General features: G+C 42.4%; 1 protein-coding gene across 3 annotated transcripts in view; it reads right to left on the reverse strand.

Annotated features, from left to right (window-relative positions):
* UBAP1 (ubiquitin associated protein 1) overlaps positions 1 to 24,557 on the reverse strand; it is a gene marked incomplete at both ends in the record, with an annotated part of 33,707 nt that extends 9,150 nt beyond the window's left edge. For all 3 annotated transcript variants that reach the window (XM_080709095.1, XM_080709094.1, XM_080709093.1), the window contains 2 exons: positions 6,741 to 6,865; positions 24,524 to 24,557. In XM_080709095.1, the coding sequence (XP_080565221.1) occupies positions 6,741 to 6,865; positions 24,524 to 24,557 (159 nt within the window). The remainder of the gene's footprint in view (positions 1 to 6,740; positions 6,866 to 24,523) is intronic.
* Positions 24,558 to 25,216: the final 659 nt, after the last annotated feature.

The following is a 25,216-nucleotide window of genomic DNA, read 5'->3' on the forward strand; positions in this document are numbered from 1 at the left end:
AAATAAATAATAGAAAAAAATAGGGCTGGGGATGTAGCTCAGAGGTAGAATGCCCCTAGGTTCCATCCCCAATAACACAAAAAAAGGGGGGGGGGGGCTGGGGATGTAGCTCAGAGGTAGTAGAATGCCCCTGAGTTCCATTCTCAGTACCACAAAATAAAAAGAAAAGAAAAGAAAAAGAAAGAAATAGGCATAGTGGTACCTGCCTATAATCCCAGCAACTCAGGAGGCTGACTCGGGGTGATCACAAAGTCAAACCCAGCCTCTGTCAGGCATGGTGGCGCACGCTTGTAATCCCAGTACGTGTACACACACACACACACACACACACACACACACCCTCATCAGCTTAGCAAGGGCCCATTTGAAAATTAAAAAGAGAAAAAAAATCGTTTGGGATGTAGCTCAGTGGTAGAGTGTTTGCCTAGCATATGCAAGGTCCTAAGTTTGATCCCCAGTACTATAAGGGGGGTGGGGGGATGAGCTACAGTAGTATTCATAAAAATTATTTCAGCTCTGTGAAAAAAATACTTGCCTAGCATGGGTAAAACTCAGGGTTTAAGACCTAACACTAACAAAAACAAAAATAAAAAAAGTATAGACATACTCAGAATAAGATTTTTAGAGCAAATTAAACAAGGAATTTACTTCAGAATTCCTTAATAATACCTTAAAGAACAGCTCAATTTATAAAAACTTCATTTGCACATTTAGAAGAACTACACCCATTATATGACACAAAATTCACATAGTACAAAAGAAAAAATCTTTGGTGTTCACTCAGAGCGAAACAATGTGTATGTTTAAGGTTGAAGACACATTAAAAGTAGAAAAGGGTCCGGGCGTGGTGGCACATGCTTATAATCCCAGCATTTGGGAGACAGAGACCAGAGGATCGCAGTTCGCAGGCAGCCTCAGCTACTTAGTGAGGCCCTTCATAACTCAGTGAGACCCTATTTCAAAATATAAAGAATGAAAAATAGGGCTGGGGGTGTAGCTCGGAGGTAGACTGTCCCTGGGTTCCATCCTCGGTACCGCAAAAAAAAAAAAAAAAAAAGCAGAAAAGGGGTGAGTGGGCATGGTGGCACATGCTTGTAATCCCACTGCTTGGGAGGCTGAGACAGGAGGATCTCAGGTTTGTGCCAGACTCAGCTACTTATTGAGGCCCTCCACAATTTAGTGAGACCCTGTCTCAAATAATAAAATATAGGGCTGGGGGTGTAGTTCAGAGGTAGAATGCCCCTGGATTCCATTGCCAGTACTGGGAAAAAAAAAATAGGAAAGGGGGAGTACAGAGGAAAGAGGTCTAACATGCTAAGATAAGCATTTATTAATTTATTTATTTAGGTACACAAGCATTCTACCTCTGAGCAACAACCCCGGCCCTTTTTTATATTTTGTTTGGAAACAAGGTCTCAACAGATTGCTAAGAATCTCACTATGTTGCTGAGGCTATACTCGAACCTGCAATCCTCCTGTCTCAGGCTCCCCAGTACTGGGATTACAGGCATGCGCCACCATGCCTGACTCAGACAAGTGTTTTAAAGTAAAGCAACCTAATAAAGAGCTCGGGACACCTCCAACCCTTCCAGATTCAAAGAACAGAGATGCCTAAAAATGTGTGTCAAGAAGTTAACCTAATGGCCAGGTGTGGTGGCGCACACTTGTAATCCCGCACTTGGGAGGCTGAGACAGGAGGATCACACAGGTTTGAAGCCAGCCTCAGCTACTTAGTGAGGCTCTCAGCAACTTAGTGAGACCCTGTTTCCAAATAAAGAGTAAAATAAGTCTGGGAGTATAGCCCTGAGGTAGAAAGCCTCTGGGTTCCACCCCCAGTACCACCAAAAAAAAAAAAAAAAAAAAAAGTTAACTTAAATTCCTGACCCAGCTGCTATGCCCCAGAAAGACACATGGGGGATCACTGCTTCCATTCTACCACTAATAAAAAGGAGAGACAAGAGCAGTGGGCAGACACTCTGCTGCTCCCACATAGAGGCAACCAATTTGGAACCAGTTTCCTCCTATAAAACTGGTGGTAACCTAATATCCACTGCCTATAAACTAGTCTCTGTAGGCTTTTTGTTTTGTTTGTTTGTTTTTGGTGGTACTGGGGGTGGAACCCAAAAGCTTTCTACCTCCGGGCTATACTTTCAGACCTATTTTATATTTTATTTGGAAACAGAGTCTCACGAAGTTGCTGAGAGCCTCACTAAGTAGCTGAGGCTGGCTTTGAACCTGTGCGATGCTCCTGTCTCAGCCTCCCAAGCACGGGGATTACAAGCATGCGCTACCACGCCCGGCCAAGTCTCTGTAGTTTAACTCAAAGAATAATCGAAAATTTCTTTGCTTTTCTAACAAACTGGTTTTTTGTACGTTTTGTACTGGGATATGCCATTCTTAAAGCAGGCTTGGTGGTGGATGTTTGTAATCTAAGTACTTAGGAGATTGAGAGAGGAGGATCACAGGTCTGAGGACACCCTGGGCAGGTAGTGAGATGTTCATCAGCTTAGTGAGACCCCATTTCAAAATAAAAATAAAACAGGGCTGGAGGTGTAGCTCAGAGGTAGAATGCCCCTGAGTTCAATCCTCACTCAGTACCACTCAAATAAACAAACAGTGTGCCATTCTTAGTACCATGATGAAATTGGGCACTAAGGGACCCCACTTGGTCCTTCCCTGAGAAATGAAACATTCCTTGGTCCAGTGTATCTACACTGTATATGATTCTCATCTGCTATGGTCCCCTCGAGAAGCTCAAGTGTTAGATAATGCAGTCAGGTTCAGCTGGGGCATGGCTGGAGATGGAAAGCCACTATGGGCATGCCTTGTGGACTTCTTCTGTGCCCCATACCTTCCTCCTCATCTCTCTGCTGCTCAGACACCATGTGGTGAGAGAAGTTCTTTTCCTCTTCCACCATGCCACAGCTGCTGCCAAGGGTCCTGCTAGGAGCTGGCTTGTCATGGACTGACCTCTGAAACTATGAGCTCCAAACACATCCTCCTTCCTTTAAGTTGTGCTCATCAAATATTTAGGTCACAGCAACAGAAAAGCTAACACACCATCAGTTAGTCACTTAGTAATTACCCTGGTAATCAGCTCGGCTGTTGTGGTATATTACATTGCCTGTATACAGAGTTTCGTACTATCTGAGGTTTTGAACATCCACTTGGGGATGTCTCCCAGGAGTCATGTGCTTGATCCCCAGTGTGGCAGTGTAGGGTAGGAGAACCATTAAGAAATGGGTCTTAATGGAGGTGATTAGTTCTTCAAGAGAGATTAATGCTCAATACCCGGTACCACCAAAAATAAGAAACAAACAGACGGAGGGAAATTAGTGTTTCTCTTCCAGGTGGGCTTTCTCAATCTTTGAGATTTTCCTCAGACAAAGGTTATTTTAGGAGAATCTGGCCTATTCTGAATCACTCTTGCTTCCTGTGTAACCATGTGATCTAGCCCTGTTCACATACATGCCCCTTCTGCACAAAGCCAGTCCCTTTTCCACTGCACTATTTTGTGATGTAGTAGTCAGAACGCCTCACCAGGGACTAAACAGATGGCTAAACTTGGAGCCACCAAGTCTTGGACTTTCAACCTTCAAAGCTGTTTGGTAAATAAATCTCGTTTCTGTACAAAGCAACCATCCTTAGGTATTTTGTTACAGAAATACAAGACAGTCTAGAACAGGGGGTAAGTACTTTAGTTCAACCTTCTAATAAATATTAAAGCTATTATTATCACTTTTTAGATGAGGAAATGGAACCTTGAAGAGTTTAAGAAATCTGTACAAGATTACAAAGTTAGTATATGACAATTCCATAGTAGGAGTGACAGCAGAATTTATTATGACACAAAAGGCCACTCCACACTACTATGACCATTATCACCACATTCAAGAGAAGCTTTCAGGACATGAGATGTATTGTGTCCTGACTTACTTTGATGGAATTTAGCTAAAAAATCGAGTTTGTGTTGTAATATAAAGGTAAATGTGGCAACACTGTAGAGAGCTTCAAGCCATCCACCTCGTGCTCTAGGTCTGACTCTGGGTAAGGAGAGCACCAGCACCAATTCCCTTAGCCACATCGCCCAGTGAGACCCCAAGCAACCAATTTTCTTTCTTCCTTTTTTTTTTCTTTCTTTTTTTGGTGGTGCTGAGGATTGAACCCAAGGGCATTTTACCTCTGAGCTACATCTCCAGCCCCATTTTTATTCTTTATTTTGAAACAGGGTCTCACTAAGTTGCAGAGGGTCTCACTAAGTAGCTGAGGCTGGCAGTGAACCTGTGCTCCTCTGGTCTCAGCCTCCCAACTACTGGGATTACAAGCATGTGCCAAAATTTAATCAAAATTAAAAGGTACTTTGGCTGGGTGTGGTGGTGCAGACTTGTAATCCCAGTAATTGGGAGGCTGAGACAGGATTGTAGGTTCACAGCCAGCCTCAGCTACTTAATGAGGCTACTTAATGAGGCCCTCCACAATTTAGGGATATGCTGTTTCAAAATAAAGAATAAACCAGGAGGCATGGTGGCACACACTTGTAATCCCAGCATTCGGGAAGCTGAGACCAAAGGATCATGGTTCACGGACAGCCTCAGCTACTTAGTGAGGCCCTCTGCAACTCAGTGAGACCCAGTTTCAAAATAAAGAATAAAAAATAGGGCAGTGGGTGTAGCTCAGAGGTTGAATGCCCCTGGGTTCCATCCCCAGACCCGCAAAAAAAAAGGCTAAAATTTATTTATTTATTTATTTATTTATTTACCTATTTATTTATTTTTGGTGGTGCTGGGGGTGAAACCCAGGGGCTTTTCTACCTCCGGGCTATACTTCCAGACCTACTTTTTATATTTTATTTGGAAACAGGGTCTCACTAAGTAGCTGAGGCTGGCTTCGAACCTGAGCGATCCTCCTGTCTCAGCCTCCCAAGTGCAGGATTACAAGCGTGCGCCACCACGCCTGGCTTATGTTAAGTGAAATAAGTCAGTCACAAAGTCTACATGAAGACTATTGCCAAGTGGAAAGTACCAAGTAGATTAGTGATTATGCAAGGGAGGATACAACGAGGTGGTGACTGCTAAGAGGTGCTGCATTTTTCTGTTTGTTTGAGGTTGTAGATTGAACTAGAGAACAAGCATGACAGGAAGGTGCTCTACCACTGAACTACACCCCCAGCCCTTTTTTATTTTATTTGGTACTAGGGATCGAACCCAGGGGCATTCTACCTTCGAAGGACATTCCCAGCCCTTTTTAGCTTTTGCTTTTGAAACAAGGTCTCACTAGGCTGATGAGAATCTCACAATACTTGCTGAGGGTGTCCTCAAACCTACAATCCCCCTGTCTCAGCCTCCCAAGGACTGAGATTATAGGCATGAGCCACCACACTTGGCTTATTTTTGTTTTCAATCAATATTCTCCATTAAATTGCCCAGACTGGCCTTCAACTTTTCATCTTCCTGCCTCAGCCTCACAATTGCAGGCTAGCACCACCATATCCACCATGTGTTTATGGGGAAAAGCAGGATACAGGTGGAGAATGTACAAAGTATACTCAACAAACTGCTGGTGACCTGGCTTGGAGAAAACATGGAGAAGATCTAAGGTGTTCATAACCTATGTCTACACTTGATTCATTAACATATGGTCAATTTACTGGATATTCTCTAGTAGTCTGGAACATGGAGTGACTAACAGTTTACAATTAAGATTATCCTAAGATAGGTATGGTGGCAAACACCTATAATCCCAGTACTTGGGAGGCTGAGACAGGAGGATCACCACTTCAAGGCCAGCCTCAACAATTTAGGAAGACCGTTTCCAAAATAAAATAGGGCTGGGTATGTAATCCCTACACTTGGGAGGATAAAAGAGGAGGATTGAAGGTTTGAGAACAGAAAGCCTCAGCAAGTGGTGAGACTCTCATCAATCTAGTGAGACCTTATTTTCAAATATAAAATAAAACAGGGCTGGGGATATATCTCGAAGGTAAACTGCCCCTGGATTCAATTTCCAGTGTCACACACAAAAAAAGAAAAAGGCCAGACATGGTGGTGCATGCTTGTAATCCCAGCATTTGGGAGAATGAGAAGGTTCAAGGCCAACTTCAGCCACTTAGTGAGGTCCTCTGCAACTCAGTGAGACTGTTTCAAAATAATGAATAAAAAATAGGACTGTGGGTGCAGTTTGAAGGTAGAATGCCCCTGGGTTCCATCCCCAGTCCCACAAAAAAAAAAAGTAGTCAGGCATGGTGGCACACGCTTGTAATCCCAGCATTCGGGAGGCTGAGACTGGAGGATCATGGATCGTGGACAGCCTCAGCTACTTAGTGAGGCCCTGTTTCAAAATAAAAAATAAATAATAGGGCAGGGGGTGTAGCTTGGAGGTAGAATGCTCCTGGGTTCCATCCCTAGACCCGCAAAATAAAGAAGAATAATATTATCTAATTTTGATAACTGAGATGATGAGAACTTTAACAGAAAAAGTGAAAAGCAAGTTAGGTGGACAAAATGTGGTTTTGTGCAAGGCATAGAGCCCCAGAAATACACAACCTAAGAGAGTAAATAAAGTCTGAGTATGTGTATATAAGACATATAAATGGCAGTGTGCATGTGACAATGTGAGCCAGGTAGTCACAGGAGCCAAGAAAAACACAAATAAGAGGTGTAAGAGTAGCTTTATCTATGTCACTACACATCATATTCTTATTCTTTAAGTGCACTAAACTTTAACTAAAAATCACCACTTACCTGTACTTCTCTGACAACCTGCAAACAATCAGGCAAGGAGAAGCCAATAGGTAGACCAACTTTAGCTGGTGTTTTGAATTTGTCTCCTATCTTAAATGGGACATCATCAAGGTAACTGAAAGTCCCTATAATCAAAAATAAAGTAGAAAATATCAGCAAAGAACTTTATTATTTGTTTTGCTATAATCTTATGTCTAGAGGATACACGTTAATTTATACTAAGACTAGAGGTTACAAAAAGTTTCTTCTTCAACCCTTACCTTCTCCTGCCCCTAAATCTCTGAGAAGGAAATGCAATTTAAGTTGACTTGCTCTTACTAGGTTTGTTTCCAATTAAACATAGTGCAAAAGCCGTGCCGTCAAAGACACCTCTGCTCTAGACTAGGAAACAGGCTCAGGCCGCCTGGGTCACTGCACTGGCTGCGCCCTCTCTGCACTGCTCTTCCCTCAGGTTACTCCTTCACTTCCTTCAGGTCTGCTCAAATGTTCCTTCTCAGGGAGGCTTGCTTTGACATCCCTACTTTTCACCCCACCCTCACTACAGTATTCAACAGTGTCCTTCAACTTTTTCCGCTTATCACTTATTTCCTTCTAACATATTATATAACTGACGTTTTATTTATTTAGTATGATGCTGAGGATGGAACCCAGGGGCTTTCTACCTCCCGGCTATACTCCCAGACCTATTTTCTATTTTACTTAGAAACAGGGTCTCACTAAGTTGCTAAGAGCCTCATTAAGTAGCTGAGGCTGGCTTCGAACCTATGCAATCCTCCTGTCTCAGCCTCCCAAGTACTAGGATTACAAGCATGCACCACCACGCCCGGCTTTATAATTGACGTTTTATTCTATTTATTGTCTGTCTTGCCCAATGGAATGTAAACTCCTTGAAGACAAGTTAATTTAAATCTACCTTATTCAATGATGCATTCTCAAAACCTACGTCACTGCCTGGCACATATAGGCATTTTAATAAACACTACTAAATTAATGATAAACCCCACACAAAAGAACCTCCTTGATTTGGAATTTTCTACATCGTGTGTGTGTGTGTGTGTGTGTGTGTGTGTGTGTGTGTGTGTGTTATGTTGCTAACAATTGAACCAAAGGGCATTTTACCTCCAAGCTACCCACACCCCTAGTCCTTTTTTATTTTAAGACAGGTTTTCACTAAATTGCAAGAATCATGCTATGTTGCTTAGGTTAGCCTCAAAACTATGTTCCTCCAACCTCAACCTCACAAGTACTAGGATTATAGGTGTACACTACCACACCTGGGTAGAATCTTTGTTTTGTTTTGTACTACTAGGGATTAAATCCCAGGGCATTACACCTCTAGCCCTACTATTTGGAAACAGTTGCTAAAGACCTTGCTAAATTGCTAGACTGACCTCAAGTCTGCAATCTTCCTATCTCTGCCTCCAAATTCCTGGGATTACAGTCATGTGTTACCACACCAGGCTATAATTTTTTTGTGTGTGTGGTACTATGATGGAACCCAGGAGTATTCTACCTCAGAACTATATCCTCAGCCCTATTTTTTATTCTTCATTTTGAAATTGGGTTTCACTAAGTTATGGAGGGCTTCACTAAATATCTGAGACTGCCCAACAACCTGTGATCCTCCCGTCTCAGCCTCCCAAGTACTGGGATTACAAGCATGTGCCACCACACCTGACTCCTACAATCATTTAATAAATACAAAAAAACTACTTTAGATTTAAAAGAAAACTATTTGGGAGGCTGAGACAGGAGGATCAGAGGTTCCTGGCCAGCCTCAGCAACTTAGGCCCTCCACAACTTAGTGAGACCCTATTTCAAAATTTAAAAAAAAATGAGCCAGCATGGTAGCACATGCTTATAATCCCAGTATTTGGGAGGCTGAGACAGGAGGATAGCAAGTTCAAAGCCAGCCTCAGCTACTTGAGGCTCTCCACAAGTTAGTGACACCCTGTTTCAAAATAAAGAATTATCATATCAAAGGCAATGGAATGGTTAATGGGATCATCTAGCCCTTTCTCTGTGTGGCTTAAATCCAGGTCTCCATTGCTTTATACATTTTCACTTAGCACAGATTTGTAATTATGCATGTAATAAAGCATAGCCTTACCAAAAAAAATAATAAAGAATAAAAAATTAGGGCTGGTAGTGTAGTTTGGAGGCAGAACACCAGTGGATCCAATCCCCAGTACCACAAACAAAATGAGGCTGGGAGAATGCCCCTGGGTTCCATTCTCTCCCTCTCTCCCTCTCTCCCTCTCTCTCTCTCTCTCTGTCTCTCTGTCTCTCTATCTCTGTCTCTCTCACACACTTTTTTTTTTTTTTTTTTTTTGCGGGTCTGGGGATAGAACCCAGGGGCATTCGAACTCCAAGCTACACCCCCTGCTTATTTTTTATTCTTTATTTTGAAACCGGGTCTCACTGAGTTGCAGAGGGCCTCACTAAGTAGCTGAGGCTGTCTGCAAACTGCGATCCTCCGGTCTCAGCCTCCCGAATGCTGGGATTACAAGCGTGCGCCACCACGCCCGGCACACACACTCTTAATACTATTGTTTAGTAGTTTGTTTCCTGAGGCTGGAGGTATAGCTCAATGGCAGAGCACTTAACATACATAATGTCCTGGGTTCCATTCCCAGCACAGGAAAGAACAAAGTTTCTTTTCCTTATTATCACCCTAGAAACTGTAAGCAAGAATTTGAGAAACCTTAACAGTGAAAAATGTTTTATTATTCATATCTCACAAACTCAACATAGTATCTAGCAGATTCAATGAAGAGCAAACACAATGTGGTTTTGCTTTTTTGTATTCAACTTTCACTGCTACCCAACTTTTACTGAATATTTACTAAAATTAAAAATAATTATGCTGGGCGTGCTGGCGCACGCTTGTAATCCCCGCACTTGGGAGGCTGAGACAGGAGGATTGCACAGGTTCGAAGCCAGCCTCAGCTACTTAGGCTCTCAGCAACTTAGTGATACCCTGTTTCCAAATAAAATATAAAAAAGGTCTGGGAGTATAGCCCGGAGGTAGAAAGCCTCTGGGTTCCACCCCTAGTACCACCAAAAAAAAAAAAAAAAAAAAAAAATTTACAAAAATAAGGCCATAAAAATGTTTTGGGTTTTGTGTGTGAAAGGGAATACTGGGGATTAAACTCAGGGGCATTCTACCTCCTAACTACACCCCTAACCTTTAAAAAAAAAGTTTTATTTTGAAACAGGGTCTTGCTAAGTTGCTGAGGCTGGCCTCGAACCTCAAACCTCAGATTCTCCTGTCTCTGCCTCTCAAGTTCCTGGATTACAGATGAGCACCAGCATACCTAGCTTATCAAAATGTTTTTAACAGCCAAGTTTGGTGGTGCAAGCTTGAAATCCAGTATTTGGGAAACTGAGACAGAAGGATCATAGGTTTGTGACCAGCCTCAGCAACCTCATGAAGCTCTCCACAACTTAGTGAGACTGTTTCAAAACAAAATTGAACTAGTATGTAGCTCGGAGGCAGACTGTCACTGGATTCAGTCCCCAGTTCCAATCAGTCAATCAATCAATCAATCAATGCTAAGTGTGTTAGCACACATTTGTAATCCCAGTACTTGGGAAGCTGAGACAGGAAGATCACAAGTTCTCGGCCAGCCTCAGCTACTTAGTGAGGCCCTCTGCAACGTAGTAAGACCCTGTTTCAAAATAAAAAATAAAATACAGGGTTGGGGTGCCAGGCATGGTGGCACACGCTTGTAATCCCAGCACTCAGGAGGAGGAGACCGGAGGATTGTGGTTCGCGAACAGCCTCAGCTACTTAGTGAGGCCCTTTGCAACTCAGTGAGACCCTGTTTCAAAATAAAGAATAAAGATGGATGTGGTGGTGCACGCTTGTAATCCCTGTGCTTGGGAGGCGGAGACAGGAGGATCGCGCAGGTTCAAAGTCAGCCGCGCTAGCTTAAGAGACCCTGTTTCCAAAAATAAAAAAGCATAAAATAGGTCTGGGAGTGTAGCCCGGAGATAGAAGGGCTACCAGGAATCCCAGTACCACCAAATAAAATAAAATAAAATAAAATAATAATAATAATAATAGCCTGGTGTGATAGAGCATGCCTGTAATCCCAGTACTTGAGACGCTAAAACAGGAAGATCACAGTTTCGAGAACAGCCTCAGCAAATAGTGAGACTCTCTTCAACCTAGTGAGACACTATTTCAAAATAAAAATAAAAAAGGGGAGCTGTGAGTTGGCCCGGGCAACCCCCCCCCTCATGCCATTTTGGCATAGGGCTGTAACTATTTTCTGTATTTCTATCTTTCTAATAAACTTCTTTAAATCTTCAGAAAAAAAAATAAAAATAAATAAAAAAGGCCGGCATGGTGCCACATGCTTATAATCCCAACACTTGGGAGGCTGAGACAAGAGGATCGCACAGGTTCAAAGCCAGCAACTTAGTGAGACCCTGTTTCCAAATAAAGTATAAAATAGGTCTGGGAGCATAGCCCGGAGGTAGAAGAGCCTCTGGATTCCACTCCCAGTACCACCAAAAAGTAAAATAAAATAAGATAAAATAAAATAGGGGCCAGTACTTGGGAGGCTTGGACAAGAAGATCCCAGATTCACTGCCAGCCTCAGCTACTTAGTAAGGCCCTCTACAATTTAGCGAAACCCTGTTTCAAAATAAAAGTAAAAATAGGACTGGGATACAGTTCAGGGGTAGAATGCCCCTGGGTTCAACCTCCAGTACGAAATCCACAGCACCACAAAAAAAAAAAAAAAAAAAAACCACCACAAAAATGTTAAAATGCCAGCCAGGCATTGTGGCACATGCTTGTAATTCCAGTACTTGGGAGGTTGAGACAGGAGGATCACAGGTTCACAGCCAGCCTCAGAACTTAGTGAGGCCTCCACAACTTAATGAGACCCTGTTTTAAAACAAACAATAAAAAAATAGGGCTGTCTAACAGATTAGAATGCTTCTGGGTTCAATCCCCAATACTGCCAAAAATAATAATAATAAAGAATAAAAAATAGGGCTGTAGGTATAGCTTGGAGGTAGAAATCCCCTGGGCTCAATCGCCAGTACTGAGGGGGAAAACAAAAAACAAAAAAACACTTAAACTCCAACAATAAAACAAGTCAAATAACCCACAAAATCAGCTTTTTAATATACAATGTCTGGCATTTATTAAAAATTTATAAGACAGAGGCAAGAAAATGTGATCTATCAAGAGAGGAACCAGGCATCACACTCAAATCCAAGAAGAGTCAAAATAATGTAATATCTACAGGGAGCTTTTTTTGTACTGGGAATTGAATCAAGGGGCATTCTGCCTTTAGGCTATACCCTCAGACCTATTTTTTATTCTTATTTTGGAACAGGCTCTCACTAGGTTGCTGAGAGCCTCACCAAGTTGAGGCTGGCTTCGAACCTGCAATCCTGTCTCAGTCTACCAAGTACTGAGATGACAAGCACCACTAATCCCTGCACAGAGAGCTTTAAAATAAATATTATTAAGGCAAGGCATATATGTGTAATCCCAATACTTGGGAGACTAAGATAAGAAGTTCATAGGTTCGAAGCCAGCCTCACCTACTTAGTGACCCTTAGCAATTTAGCAAGACTCTCTTTCAAAATAAAAAATAAAACAAAGCTGGAGTTGTAGTTCACAGGTAGAATGCAGATTTAAGAAGTTTAGCTACCCAGGTATGGTGGCGCATGCTTGTAATCCCAGTACTTGGGAGGCTGAGACAGAAGGTTTCCAGCCAGCCTCAGCTAGAGACCCTCCATAACTAAAAAATAGGGCTGGGGGTGTAGCTTGAAGGTAGAGTGCCCCTGGGTTCAATCCCCAGTACCAAAAAAAAAAAAAAAAGAAAAAGTTTAGCTAAGCCTAAGCAGGATAAACATCCCATATATATATATATATATATATATATATATATATATATATATATATATATATTTTCCCCCAAAACTAAGAAAATGCTGAACACAAAATATAAAGAAAAAAAACATCCTGAAAGAAGCAGAGGAGGTTAGAGGGATGAAACACTTAGAATAATTAGAATGATGGCCACCTAGTCTACATTAAGATACTCACAGGAAAAAATGCATCTGTACTGAATATATACAGACTTCTTTCCAGTATTACTATTCCCATAATAATACAGTATAGAGCTGGGCGTGGTAGTGCATGCATGTAATCCCAGTACTTGAGAGATTAAGGCAGAAAGATCACAGTTTCAAAGCCAGCTTCAGCAATTTAGTGAGACTCTCAGCAATCTAGTGAGACCTTGTTTCCAAATAAGGAATAAAATCGGGCTGGGGGTATAGCCTGGAGGTACAATACCTCTGGGTTCAATCACCAATACAAAAAAAAACACAGAAAAACAACTATTTACACATCATTTACACATTATTCGGTATTATAAATAATCTAAAGCCAGGTATGGTACCACAAGCTTGTAATCCCAGTATTTGGGAGGCTGAGACAAGAGGATCCCAGGTTCAAGGACAGCCTCATCAAGTAGTGAGACCCTCATTAAACTAGTAAGACCTTGTTTCCAAATAAAAATAAAATAGGGCTGGGCATGTAGCTCAGAGGTAGAATGCCCCTGGGTTCAATACCCAGTACAGCAAAAAAAAAAAAAAGTAACCTATAAAATGAGTTTGCAAGTGCACACTTGTAATCCCAGTACTTAAGAGGCTAAAACAGGAGAATAACAGCTTCACAGCCAGCTTTAGCAACTTAGTGAGACCCTGTTTCAAAATAAAAATATGAGGCTGGGACTATAGCTCAGAAGCAGAATGTCTCTGGGTTCAGTCCCCACTATCTCTATCTATCTCTATCTCTCTCTCTCTCTCTCTCTCTCTCTCTCTCTCTCTCTCTCTCTCACACACACACACACACACACACACACACACACACACACACACACACAGTATATGCCAGGATATGCATTGGCCATATTATAAGGGACTTGAGCATCTATGGATTTTGTTACCCATAAGGAGTCCTGAAACCAATGTCTGGTACATACAGAGGAAAGATTTAATCCTAGTACTTGGGAGGCTGAGACAGGAGGATCGCAGGTTCGTGGACATCCTCAACTACCTAGTGAGGCCCTCTGTAACGTAGTGAGACCCTGTTTCAAAATAAAGAATAAGCCGAGCGTGATGGCGCACACTTGTAATCCCCGCGCTTGGGAGGCGGAGACAGGAGGATCGCATCGCGCAGGTTCGAAGCCAGCCGCGCTGGCTTAGGAGACCCTGTTTCCAAATAAAAAGTATAAAATAGGTCTGGGAGTGTAGCCTGGAGGTAGAAGGGCTTCCAGGAACCCCAGTACCACAAAAGAAAGAAAGAGAGAGAGAGAGACAGACAGACAGACAGACAGACAGACAGACAGACAGACAGACAGACAGACAGACGGACAGATAGGGCTGGGGATGCAGCTCAGAGTTAGAATGCCCCTGGGTTCAATCCCTGGTATCACAAATGGATGGATGGATGGATGGATGGATGGATGGATGGATGGATGGATGGATGGAGCAGGAGGAATCTGAGCTGTGATGGACATTTTTATACCATAATGATAGTAATGGCTTCATAGATATATACTTACCCCAAACAATCAAGATGTTTTACATTAAATATGTACAACTCTTTCTATGTCAATCATACCTCAATGAAGTGGGGTTTTTTTGTTAGTTTGTTTTGCAGTACTACGGATGGAACCCAGGGGCATTCTACCTCCAAGCTACTCCCCAGCCCTATTTTTTTTTTTTAATTCTTTATCTTGAAACAGGGTCTCACTGAGTTGCAAAGGGCCTCACTGAGGCTGGCTGTGAACCCGGATCCTCTTGTCTCAGCCTCCCAAATGCTGGAATTACAAGCGTGCACCACCACGCCCGGCTTAAATCAAGTGCTTTTAAAGGAGGATAAAGCTAGGCATGGTGGCACATGTCTATAATCCCAATATTTGGGAAGCTGAGATAGAAAGATCACAGGTTTGCAACTAGCCTCAAAAACTTAGTGCAGACCTCTGCAAACTCAGTGAGACCCTGTTTCAAAATAAAAAATAAAACAGGGCTGGGCATGTAGCTCAGAGGTAGAATGTCCCTAAGTTCAATCCCTAGTACCACAAAAATAAAATAAAAATAAATAAGGGGAGTGAAAGTTTTGTTAGGTCAAAACAACAGTGACCTTTTTTCCCTCCTAAATTACAATCTCAAGACATTTCCCCAGACATCAAAAGGATAATATACTTGTTTGCTAACACATTTTTTTAAATTCTTTTAAAAAATAGCCAGGTAGCTGGGCAGGGTGGCACACACTTATAATCCCAGCATTCAGGAGGCTGAGACAGGAGGATTGCAGTTTGCGGATAGCCTTGGCTACTTAGTGAGGCCCTTTGAAATTCAGTGAAACCCTGTTTCAAAATAAAGAATAAAGCCAGGCATGGTGGCACACTCTTGTAATCCCAACATTCAGGAGGAAAAGACTGGAGGATCGTGGTTCACGGACAGCCTCGGCTACTTAGTGAGGCCCTTCGCAACTCAATGAGACCCTGTTTCAAAAACTAAAAAATAGAGCTGGGGGTGTGGCTCGGAGGAAGAATGCCCCTGGCATATCCATCCTCACTACCAAAAAAAAAAAAAAAAGTCACGTGTGGTGCTGCACACTTGGAAACCCTGTACTTGGGAAGCTGAGACAGGAGGATCTCAAGTTCGAGGACAGTCCCAGCAGGTAGTTAGACTTTCATCAACCTGGCAAAACCATGTTTCCAAATAAAGTAAGATTAGAGGTATAGCTCAGAGGTAGAATACCACTGGGGTTCAATCCCCAGTGCAACAAATTTTTTGCTGAGTACTGTAGTCCACAATTGCAATCCTCCTAAGACAGGAGCATCACAAATTCCAGGTCAGCTTGAATAATTTAGTGAGACTCTGTCTCAAAATAAAAATGGACTGGGGATGTAGGTCAGTGGTGAAACATCCCTGGCTAGTCCTTAGCACTTTAAAAATAACCCTTGAAAAATAATTTTTTTATTAGCTAAGAAAAGAATGAGTTATAAATTAAGCAAGACTGACATTTTAGACTGCTCAGCCATCCTGACAAGGATTGACATTTTAAAGCACCAGGCTCCAAGAAAATTCTGATCTAAACTCAGCCAAAAGTTTGTAGTTTAAATAATACATGGACTTGCCGGGCGTGGTGGCGCATGCTTGTAATCCCCGTGCTTGGGAGGCGGAGACAGGAGGATGGTGCAGGTTCGAGGCCAGCCGCGCTGGCTTAAGAGACCCTGTTTCCAATAAAAAAAAATATAAAATAGGTCTGGGAGTGTAGCCCAGAGGTAGAAGGGTTTCCAGGAACCCCAGTACCACCAAAAAAAAAAAAAAAAAAAAAAAAAAAAAGTAAATAATACATGGACAAGCCAGGCATGGTGGCACATACTTGTAATCCCAGCATTCATGAGGCTGAGACCGGAGGATCGTGGTTTGTGGACAGCCTCAGCTACTTAGTGAGGCCCTCTGCAACTTAGTGAGACCGTTTCATAATAAAGAATAAAAAATAGGGCAGGGGGTGTAGCTCAGAGATCTAATGCCCCTGGGTTCCACCCCAGACCTGCTAAATAAATAAATAAATAAATAAATAAATAAATAAATAAATAAATACAATATTTCTAAAAGTCTTTTAGAAAAAAGTTTATACCCTTTATTCTGTTACTTAGGGATATGTGATTATTAATAATATTACCAGCAATGCAGTTGAAAGGAGTAACTTGAAGGAAAATTAAATGCTGGTCACAAGATAATAAATACAACACAAGACCTAGTCAGCTCCAATATTTAAAAAAAAAAGGCTTGCTGGGCGTGGTGGCACACACTTGTAACCCCCGGGCTTGGGAGATGGAGACAGGAGGATCGTGCAGGTTTGAAGCCAGCCTTGCTGACTTAGGAGACCCTGTTTCCAAATAAAAATATAAAATAGGTCTAGGAGTGTAGCCCAGAGGTAGAAGGGCTTCCAGGAACCCCAGTACCACCAAAAATAAAAAAATAAAGAAAAAAAGGCTTTTTAATATCTAGCTATGTGAGCAGTTATTACCTCCTCATTCATACCCTACCTGCCCTAAGAAATATTAGCTGCACCCCAATGGACCAACCAAGTACTGCCTAACTTTGGGGAAAGCAATCCACAAACTCAGATGTTAGGCTATGCCATCAGATTCCTTTAGCCTATGACCAGGCCACTTAAACTGAAAGATCAAGTGGCATGCAGCACCATAAATGGGTGGCCATTTTTGGTCCTGTATACTTTATACAAGTAGAACAAGTCTACTAACAGAAGATTGAAAATGAAGCAGTCATAGAGAAAACCAGTATAGAAAGGCAAAAGCGATTCTGGAGAAGTAGTAGTAACCTTAGTTTCCTCAGCCTCTAATTTTGGCCTTGTAAACCATTCTGAACGTGATTTACTACACTCAGATGCTTGCAAAATGTCATAAAAGCCAAGTGTGGTGTTGTACACTTGTAATCCCAATATTTGGTTGGCTGAGATAAGAGGATGGCAATTCACAGACAGCCTTAGCAGCTTGTGAGGCCCTCTGCTACTTAGTGAGACCTGTTTCAAAATAAAGAATAAAACAGGGCTGGGGGTGTACCTTGGAGGTAGAATGCTTCTGGGTTCAATCCCAAGAACCAAATAAATAGATAAGTAACTCAGAGATTATTTTTGTTGTTGCTGGGAGAGTACTGGGGATTTATTTTGTATTTTGAAACAAAGCCTTGCTAATTTTTTTCTTTTGCATGTGTGTGGGAGGGAGTTGCAGGGGATTGAACCCAGGGGTATCCTACCTCCAACCTACACCCCCAGCCCTTTTTATTTTGAAACAGGGTCTCACTAAATTGAGGAAGGCCTCACTGTGTTGTTGAGGGTGGCCGAGAACCTGCAATCCTCCTGTCTCAGCCTCCCAATTACTGGGATGACAAGTACGTACCAACAACACAGAGCTGAGTCTTGCTAAATTGCAGAGGTTCTCATTAAATTGCTCAGGCTAGTCTGAAACTCATGATTCTCCTGTCTTACCCTTCGAAGTACTGGGCTCACAAGTATGCACCTCCATGCCTGACTCTTCTTTCTATTTAAAACACCACACACAAGCCGGGCGTGGTGGCGCACGCTTGTAATCCCAGCATTCGGGAGGCTGAGACCCAGAGGATCGCGGTGCGCGGATAGCCTCAGCTACTTAATGAGGCTCTGCAACTCAGTGAGACCCGGTTTCAAAATAAAGAATAAAAAATAGGGCAGGGGGTGTAGCTTGGAGGTAGACCCGCAAAAAATAAAAAATAAAAAACAAAAATAATAAACCACCACACACCTAGCCAGGTGTGGTGGCACATGCTTATAATCCCAGTATTTGGGAGACTGAGACAAGAGGATCATAGGTTCGAAGACAGTCTCAGCAACTAGTGAGATTCTCATTAACCTAGTGAGACCCTGTTTCAAAATTGAAATAAAATAGGGCTTGGGACTTTGCAGAGAGGTAGAATGCCTCTGGTTTCATCCCAATAGCACACACACACACACACACACACACACACACACAGGCCATTGCTTACAGGGCATTATGGCACATGCCTGTAATCCTAGTATTTGGAAGACTGAGACAAGAGGATCACAAGTTCATAGCCAGCCTCTGCAACCTCACAAAGCCCTCCGCAACTCAGTGAGACTGTTTCAAAATAAAATAATAAAATAGGGCTGCAACTGGGTGTGGTGGCATGTATGCTTATAATTCCAGTGCTTGGGAGGCTGAGACAGGAGAATTGCACAGGTTCAAAGCCAGCCAGCCTCAGCTACTCAGTGAGACTCTGTTTCCAAATAAAGTATAAAACAGGTCTGAGAGGCTGGGCGTGGTGGCACACGCTTTTAATCCCAGCATTCGGGAGGCTGAAATGAGATCCCAGTTCGTAGACAGCCTCAGCTACTTAGAGAGGCCCTCTGCAACTTATTGAGACCCTGTTTCAAAATAAAGAATACAAAATAGGGCAGGTGGTGTAGCTTGAGGTCTAATGCCCTTGGGTTTCATCCCCAGACCCACACATTAAAAAAAAAAGTCTGGGAGTACAGCCCGGAGGTAGAAAAGCCCCTGGATTCTACCCCCAGTACAAAGAAAGAAAAGAAGGAAGGAAGGAAGGAAGGAAGGAAGGAAGGAAGGAAGGAAGGAAGGAAGGAAGGGAGTGAGTGAGGGAGGGATGGATGCAGGTATATCTCTGGGTTCAATCCCTAGTGCCACTATTAAGTAATTAATTATAAGGCCTTAACTATGCAGAAAAACTCAGAATTCTATCTTTCTCCTCTGGATTGTGTAGTTGGAACACAAAACCTGAAAGTCTATCTTATTTTCATTCCCATCAAATGTGGTGTGGTGGCACACGCTTGTAATCCCAGTACTTGAGAGACTGAGACAGGAGGATCCCACAGGTTTGAAGTCAGCCTCAGCTACTTAGGCTCTCAGCAACTTAATGAGACCTGTTTCCAAATAAAATATAAAATAAAAGCTGGGCGTGGTGGTGCACGCTTGTAATCCCAGCATTAGAGAGGCTGAGACCGGAGGATCATGGTTCGCGGACAGCCTCAGCTACTTAGTGAGGCCCTCTGCAACTCAGTGAGACCTGGTTTCAAAATAAAGAATAAAAAATAGGGCAGAGGGTGTAGCTCGGAGGTCAAATGCCCCTGGGTTCCATCCCCAGACCCGCAAAAAATAAATAAATAAATAAATAAATAAATAAATAAAATAAATAAAATAAAATAAGTCTGGGAATGTAGCCCCATGTAGCCCGGAGGTAGAAAGGCCCCTGGGTTCCAGCCCCAGTACCAGGAAAAAAAAGGTATCTCTGAGAGCCAGGTATGGTGGTGAGTGCTTATAATCCCAGTACTTGGGAGGCTAAGACAGGAGGATCACAGGTTCACAGCCACCTTGGCTACTTAGTGAGGCCCTCCTCAAATTAATGAGACCCTGTTTCAAAATATAGAATAAAATATAGGGCTTGGGGTGTAGCTCGGACATAGAATGCCCATGGGTTCCATCCCCCGTACTTAAAAAAAAAAAAAAAAGATTCTTTAAAGACAGAAAGCTTTTTTTTTTTTTTTTGGTACTAGAGATGGAATCCAGGGGGCATTCTACCTCCAAGCTACACCCCCAGTCCTATTTTTTAGTCTTTATATTTTTTGAAAAAGTGTCTGAGTTACTAATGGCCACAATCCTCTGGTCTCTACCTCCCACACCCAGCAGAAAGCTTTTTTTTTTTTCATTTGCAGGTCAGGGGATGGAACCCAAGGGCATTTGACCTCCGAATTTCACCACCTGCCCTATTTTTTCTTTTATTCTTTTTATTTTGAAACGGTATCTCACTAAGCTGTATAGGGCCTCACTAAGTACCTGAGGCTGTCCACAAACCGCAATCCTCCAGTCTCAGCCTCAGGAATGCTGGTATTACAAGCATGTGCCACCATGCCCGGTTAGAAAGCTTATTTTTAAAATAAGATTATAAATTTAGATTTTCTTTTTTTTTTTTTTTTTTTTGCAGTACTAGGGATGGAACCTAGGAGCAACCTACCTCTGAGCTACACCCTAAAACCTATTTTTTTTTTTAAACAGTCTCACTAAGTTACAGAGGGCCTCACTAAGTAGCTGAGACTGTCCCTGAACTGCTATCCTCCAGTCTCAACCTCCCAAATGCTGGGATTACAAGCATGCACCACCACACCTAGCTCTTTTTTTTTGTTATTTTTGTAATAACCCTGAGGCCAGCGTGGTGGCACACATGCTTGTAATGCCAGCATTCAGGAGGCAGAGACCAAAGGATTGCAGTTTGGGACAGCCTCAGCTACTTAGTGAGGCCATTCACAACTTAGTGAGACCCTATTTCAAAAAATATAAAGACTGCCAGGCATGGTGGTGCACGCTTATAATCCCCGCACTTGGGAGGCTGAGACAGGATCGCACAGGTTCGAAGCCAGCCTCAGCTACTTAGTGAGGCGCTCAGCAACATAGTGAGACGAAAAATGTAAAATAGGTCTGGGAGTATAGCCCAGAGGTAGGAAGCCCCTGGGTTCCACCCCCAGTACCACCAAAAGAAAAAAAAAAATAGGACTGGGGGTGTAGCTCAGAGGTAGAATGCCCCTGGGTTCCATCCCCAGTACCACAAAAAAAAAAAAAAAAAAAAAAGCTCTGTCTTCAAAGAATCTTTTTTGAGCCGGGCGTGATGGTGCACACTTGTAATCCCAGCATTTGGAAGACTGAGACTGGAGGATCATGGTTCACAGACAGCCTTATCTACTTAGTGAGGCCCTTTGCAACTCAGTGAGACCCTGTTTCAAAATAAAGAATAAAAGCCGGGCGTGGTGGTGCATACTTGTAATCCCCACGCTTGGGAGGCTGAGACAGGAGAATCGCACAGGTTTAAAGCCAGCCTCAGCTACTTAGTGAGACCCTGTTTCCAAATGAAATATAAAATAGGTCTGGGAGTATAGGCTGGAGGTAGGAAGTCCCTGGGTTCCACCCCTAGTACCACAAAAAATAAATAAAAATTAAAAAATGAATAAAAAAAAGGGCTTCGGGTGTAGCTTGGAGGCAGAATGCTCCTGGGTTCCATCCCCAGTACTGGTGGTGGTGGGGTGGGGGGGATCCTTTTATTTTTGAAGTACTGGATTGGAACCCAGGGGCATTCTACCTCCAAGCTATACCCCAAGCCCTATTTTTTACTCTTTATTTTGAAACAGGGTCTTCTAGATTGATTAGAGTCTCACTACTTGCTGAGGCTGTCCTCGAACCCGTTGATCCTCCTGTCTCACTCAGCCTCCCAAGTATTGGGATTACAAGTATCTTTTATTCTTTTCTATTTTGAAGTAGCATCTCACTAAGTTGCAGAGGGCCTCAATAAGTAACTGAGGCTGGCCACAAACCTTTGATTCTTCTGTCTCAGCCTCAGTACTGGGAATACAAGCATGCGCCACCACACCAGGCTATAAATTTAGAATTTTCATTTCTGCTGTATTCCTCCCTTGGCCTTTTCTCTGCCGTTGGCTCTGTCCTCTCTTTTTCCAATGAGATTAATCCAGAGGAAACTTTAGATGAGCAAAAGACCCCTGTAATGACTCTTATACAATAGAGGATAGCTTACCTGGAAGATTTTATGCCTGACCTGCAGCAGAAAACTACTTCTAGAGTTTGCATGTCTTACCTCCAAAAGGATTTAACAGCACACGTACAAGTTATGTATATAGGTATATGTATAAGGACAATTCAAAATTTCAAAGCTGTTTTGTGCAATGTATAAAATAAAAATAACTACTACAGCACCAAGCATAGCTGATTGATAACTACCACACACCCATTTGTGGCTCAGAAAAAGCATACCAATTCAGGCAGTTTAATAAATCATTTCAATAATAAAATACAATTTAGCAAGGCGTGATGGTGCATGCTTGTAACCCCAGTACTTGGGAGGCTAAGACAGGAGGACCACAGGTTCTCAGCCAGCCTCAGCTACTTAATGAGGCTCTCCACAACTTAGTGAGACCCTCTTTCCAAATAAATAAAACTGGGCTAAGGGTATAATCCCCAGGTACTACATCACCATCATCATCATCATCATCATAAAAAATAAAATACAAAGCCGGACATGGTGGCACACGCTTATAATCCCAGTACTTGGGAGGCTGAGACAGAAGGATCGCACAGGTTCAAAGCCAGCCTCAACTCCTTAGTGAGGTTCTCAGCAACTTAGTGAGACCCTGTTTCCAAATAAAATAGAAAATAGGGTGCCGGGCATGGTGGTGCACGCTTGTAATCCCCACACTTGGGAAGCTGAGACAGGAGGATCGCACAAGTTCGAAGCCAGCCTCAGCTACTTAGTGAGGCTCTCAGCAACCTAGTGAGACCCTGTTTCCAAATAAAAATATAAAAAATAGGTCTGGAAGTATAGCCCAGAGGTAAAAAAGCCCCTAGGTTCCACCCCCAGTACAGGAAGGAAGGAAGGAAGGAAGGAGAATTTAGGAGGCCAGGCGTGTGGTACACGCTCATAATCCCAGTATTTTGGGAGACTGAGACAGTAAGATCCCTGATTTGAGGCCAGACTCAGCAACTTAGTGAGGCTGTCAGCAACTCAATGATACCCTATTTCAAAAATAAAGAATAAAAATAGGGCTGGAGGTGTAACTCAGAGGTAGAATGTTCCTGGGTTCACCCCAGCAAAAAAAAAAAAAAAAAAAGTTACAATTTTTAGAATGAAAGATCAGCTTTGAAACAATTTGTATTGTTTGGTTATTTCTAGAGTATAAATCTTATCTTCTACTGTATGAAAAGATAGTCCGCCAGGCGTGGTGGCGCACGCTTGTAATCCCCGCGCTTGGGAGGCAGAGACAGGAGGATCGCGCAGGTTCGAAGCCAGCTGCGCGTGCTGGCTTAGGAGACCCTGTTTCCAAATAAAAATGTAAAAATAGGTCTGGGAGTGTAGCCCGGAGGTAGAAGGGCTTCCAGAAACCCCAGTACCACCAAAAAAAAAAAAAAAAAAAAAAGAAAAGATAGTCCAAATTATTAAACTTCTCAGGCACCTCAACTCTCCAAAAATGCAGATAAGAGTTTTATTATTGCATTTCATTTAGAGCCAGTATTGCCTTTATTTGCAGTACTGAGAATTGAACACAGGGGCACTCTACCACTGAGATACATTCCCAGCCCTTTTAAGTTTTTGTTTTTTTGTGGTACTTGGGATGGAACCCAGGGGCACTATACCTCTGGGCTACACCCTAACCCTATTTTTAAGTCTTTATTTTTGAAAGAGGGTCTCATTGAGTTGCAAAGAGCCTCACTAACTAGCTGAGGCTGTCCGCGAACCATGATCCCCTGGTCTCTGCCTCCCGAATGCTGAGATTACAAGCATGCACCACCTAGCCGGGCTTCCCTCAGCCCTATTTTATTCTTTTTTTTTTTTTTTTTTTTTTCAGTACTGGGAATGGAACCCAGGAGTATTCTACCTCCAAGCTACACTCCCAGTCCTATTTTTTAGTGTTTATTTTGAAACAAGGTCTCACTAAATTGCAGAGGCCTAAGTAACTGAGGCTATCTGTGAACCGTGATCCTCCTGTTTCAGCCTCACAAATGTTGGGATTACAAATGTATACCACCACACCAGGCTACCGCTGGCCCTTTTAATTTATTGAAGCATCTTGCTCAATTGTGAAGACTGGCCTCAAACTTTCCATTCTCTTGCCTTAGTCTTCCAAGTTGCTGGGATTACAGGCATGTGCTAACAAGCCTGGCTAGGTCATACTTAAGAAATGGTGATAGAGAAACTATTAGTTCCATGTGGAAAATTATAATTATTCTTATAAAATTACTTCCTTTTATAGGGGGCGAAGAAGACTAAACCAAACATTAACTACAGGATTAGAATTTTCATATACATGGATGGAAAGTTTGAGAAGAGATATGAACAAGGAACAAGAATGGGAATAACTACCTCAAAATACTGCTGAAGAACAGGCAGGTCTCTTCCCATCTCCAATAGTGGTAATGTAAAAATAGCCAGGGAGACTATGAAGTTTAACTACCCATTGAAGAACTGCTTCAAGACTAAAATTATCTGTAGACACTGGGGATATATATGCTACATGTTGTACAACTTTATTTTTCTCAAGTTGTTCATTTAAAGAGACAAAAAAGAAGCACTGAAAACTATGCTAAGTGATTTCAAATTATCTTATCAAATCAAAACTTAAAAATATTTAGAAATACACTTACCATGAAAATCTGCACCCAACTTCTTAGAAGCCATTTAGAACCTGTAAAACAAGGAAATATTTCTTAGGCACACAATGTCTTCAGGGAATATAAATATGAAAATGGAGGCAACAAAGGAGAAACAAAACTACTTCAGGGCTGACATCTTCCTCAGTTCTTGCTCTCAAAATCCAAAAAATGAAGACAAGGAAGGAGAAAAGACCTTTTCTTTTTTCCATCTTGGGGGGGGGGCAGTTACTGGGGCTTGTACCCAGGAGCATTCTACCTCTGAGCTATATCCCCAGACTTTTTTTTTTTTTTTTTTCCAGTACTGGGGATGGAACCCAGGGCCATTCTACCTCCGAACTACATCCCCAGCCCAATTTTTATTCTTTTTATTTTGAAACATGGTCTCACTGAGTAGCAAAGGGCCTCAGTGTCTCAGCCTCCCAATTCCCAATTGTTGAGATTACAAGCATGGGCCACCACACCTGGCTTATTTTTTTGTTTTGAAACAAAGTCTCACTAAATTGTGGAGAGACTCACTAAGCTGCTAAGGCTGGCCCAACACCTATGAATGATCCACCTGTCTCGGCCTCCCACATACTAGGATTACAAGAATGTGCCACAATGGATTACTTTTTATTTTGAAACAGGGTCTCACTAAATTGAAGATCTCTAAATTGCTGGGGCTGGCCTAGAATATGCAATCCT

Source organism: Muscardinus avellanarius (assembly GCF_963383645.1).
Source record: "Muscardinus avellanarius genome assembly, chromosome: 13".
NCBI classification, from domain to species: domain Eukaryota; kingdom Metazoa; phylum Chordata; class Mammalia; order Rodentia; family Gliridae; genus Muscardinus; species Muscardinus avellanarius.